This window comes from Lolium rigidum, chromosome 7, assembly GCF_022539505.1.
Source record: "Lolium rigidum isolate FL_2022 chromosome 7, APGP_CSIRO_Lrig_0.1, whole genome shotgun sequence".
Classification (NCBI taxonomy): domain Eukaryota; kingdom Viridiplantae; phylum Streptophyta; class Magnoliopsida; order Poales; family Poaceae; genus Lolium; species Lolium rigidum.
This window is the reverse complement of record NC_061514.1, coordinates 166,442,847-166,445,157: the sequence shown is the minus strand read 5'-3', so window position 1 is coordinate 166,445,157 and position 2,311 is coordinate 166,442,847. Positions and strand designations below refer to the sequence as shown.

Here is a 2,311-nt window from a genome sequence, read left to right as displayed (position 1 = left end):
ACGCTCGCGCAGAACAGAGCCCGTAAACCAAAACTGTAAAACAGTATTCTGTTTTTACAGTTTTGGTTTACGGGCTCTGTTCTACGCCATTTTACGACCCAAATACGTGAGTTCGGTGAACTGAACTCGCCTTTTCAGTTCGCGTTTTTACGGGTAGAGATGCTCTAAGCCACACAGCGGGATCGGATTGTCCCCTCGCATACAGGGTCATAGAAATGGCTGCTACAATTCTGACAACGTTTAACATGAGTAATATACAAGTTTGACAGACTTTTAACAATATCTTTATCTCTTCCACACCGAGGTGTAAACTGAACGATCAACGCCTTCATTCTTTAGAATCTTCACTATCTCCAAACAAGGTATCACATTCTCCTATCTGTGTTCTCCTAACTTCATTCCCTACGCCAAAGGAGATTCTTCCTCTTCGTGTCTCAGGACACGACAACTCCAACGACCCAAGGGTATATAAATGGGCATAGGCTCATAACCCTTCCGATGAGGTTAACTTCCATCTCAGCAAGCCAAGGCGCCAACCAAGCTATTACTGCTGCCATAGTGCCCTGTCCATCTGAATAAAGAGCAGCGCCCTCAAACAGTCAAACCAACCCGAGAGCCCTGTCCATCTGAATCAAGCAGCAGCGCCCTCAAACCAACCGAAGAGACGCCATGGATGCCACCACCGGCCGCCGCGCGTACGAGGACTTCGTGCCTCCGCACAACATGGTCACCGAGCCGGCGACCCACACCCTCACCGTCGACCTCTCCGCCGCAGGCACGCAATACACTTCTCATTTCCTCCTCTTCTTCCACGTCTTCCTCCCTCAGATTAACCAGTCTTGGTCGCACGTGCTATCAGTGTGCTTGAGAGATTTTTCCCGTGCGTGCCGATTATTTATGGTAGACGTGTACTGCCTTGATGTGATGCAGGGTACAAGAAGGAGCACATCAGGGTGCAGCTGGTCCGGAGCCACGGGCTGGTGGTCGTGCGCGGCGAGCGCGCCGTCGCAGGCAACCGCTGGAGCCGCTTCCGGCTCGAGTTCAGGGTGCCCGACGGCTGCGACGTCAAGGGCATCCACGCCAAGTTCGAGGGAGGCGTCGTGCGGGTAACCATGCCCGGGATCAAGGCTGGGCCTGCAGCCGCGGTTGGCGGCAAGCTGCTGGAGCCCGCTGCCAGCATTCGAGACGCTCGAGGAGGAGACAAGAAGGAAGACGAGAACGCGCAGAAACAGCCGGAGGAGGAGCGTGTGGTGAAAGATGGTGGCCGTCTTGACCATGGCGCCGGCGCCGTCGGAGGAATGGAAGCGCTCGCTGCGCCGGCGTCAGGCCGCGGCTACAGCTACCTCCCGGAGCGTAGGAAGCTGCTGACCACCGTGGTCGGCGCGGTGTTCGTCCTGTTTAGCCTTGGCATCTATGTCAGGTACAGCTTCGGGGCATGAGCTGAGACAGTGCAGTGTATCTGCATGCTGTTTGGCACTTTGGCTTCTCGACGTCAGAGCAGGCCAGCGGAGATAAACCAAAATGTGATGAATTACTGATTGGCGACATGGCTAACCGATGTGCAAGCAAGTGTGATAGTACTAGTTCTTCCAAGCAGTGCCTGAATTGACTAATTGTACTTATCATAAAGTACCGCAGCCACTAAATTCGTGAATTGTGACTGCTTAATGTGTGGTATGTACCAAAATGATCATATAAGCAAGCGAGCAGGCTGCAAATCCTCTGATCTCGCTCCAAATCCTAAACCCTTGTAGTGACGGCGATAAACCCTCCAATATTGCACACAGTTGAGCTTCCAATGGATAACATGAGAGAAGATGTCGACACGCAGAGAAAATTAAATCACCATTTTCATCACGAACAATCATTCTGGCACCAGCTCCTCCGTCAACAACGTAAGACCCAGTGGCGTAGCTATGTAGCCGCCGGGGGGGGGGGCGCCCCCAGCCCAAGAAAAAAGTTGCGTAATATCCTTTCATACTTGACAGTTTTTGGCTAAAAATAGTCTATATTTGGCCCATTTGCCCCCCCAACAGTGGCCCAAAGTGTCTCCCTGACCCATTTGCCCCCCCCAAATTTTGGCCCAAGCTCCGCCACTGCTAAGACCCATCTGTGTTGAGCTTACACCAACCGGTAGGGGGTGGTGCCCAATGTAATGTGGGTTTCACAATATAATCCCTGTGACCATGGAATTGCTTCCCCTCTTTTTCATGTTAATAGAACTCTTAATGGAGTGAGTCACTGCTTGGCTCGCTTTGGTCGTTTAAATTCATGTACTAGAGTCTGGCCACGTTCAGCTCCAGAAGAAGCT

General features: G+C 52.2%; 1 protein-coding gene across 1 annotated transcript; it reads left to right on the top strand.

Moving 5' to 3' along the window:
• The first annotated feature begins 521 nt into the window (after window positions 1-521).
• Window positions 522-1,721, top strand: LOC124679468. The gene is made up of 2 exons (XM_047215218.1): window positions 522-775; window positions 931-1,721. Exons 1-2 carry the CDS (start codon window positions 670-672, stop codon window positions 1,437-1,439), a joined length of 615 nt encoding a protein of 204 aa, XP_047071174.1. The 5' UTR covers window positions 522-669; the 3' UTR covers window positions 1,440-1,721.
• Window positions 1,722-2,311: the final 590 nt, after the last annotated feature.

Excerpts from the sequence above, each read along its gene's own strand:
- LOC124679468 (XM_047215218.1), top strand. The coding sequence starts at position 670 with ATGGATGCCACCACCGGCCGCCGCGCGTACGAGGACTTCGTGCCTCCG. Across the intron at positions 776-930 it reads CGTCGACCTCTCCGCCGCAG|GGTACAAGAAGGAGCACATC; the intron begins GCACGCAATACA and ends GATGTGATGCAG.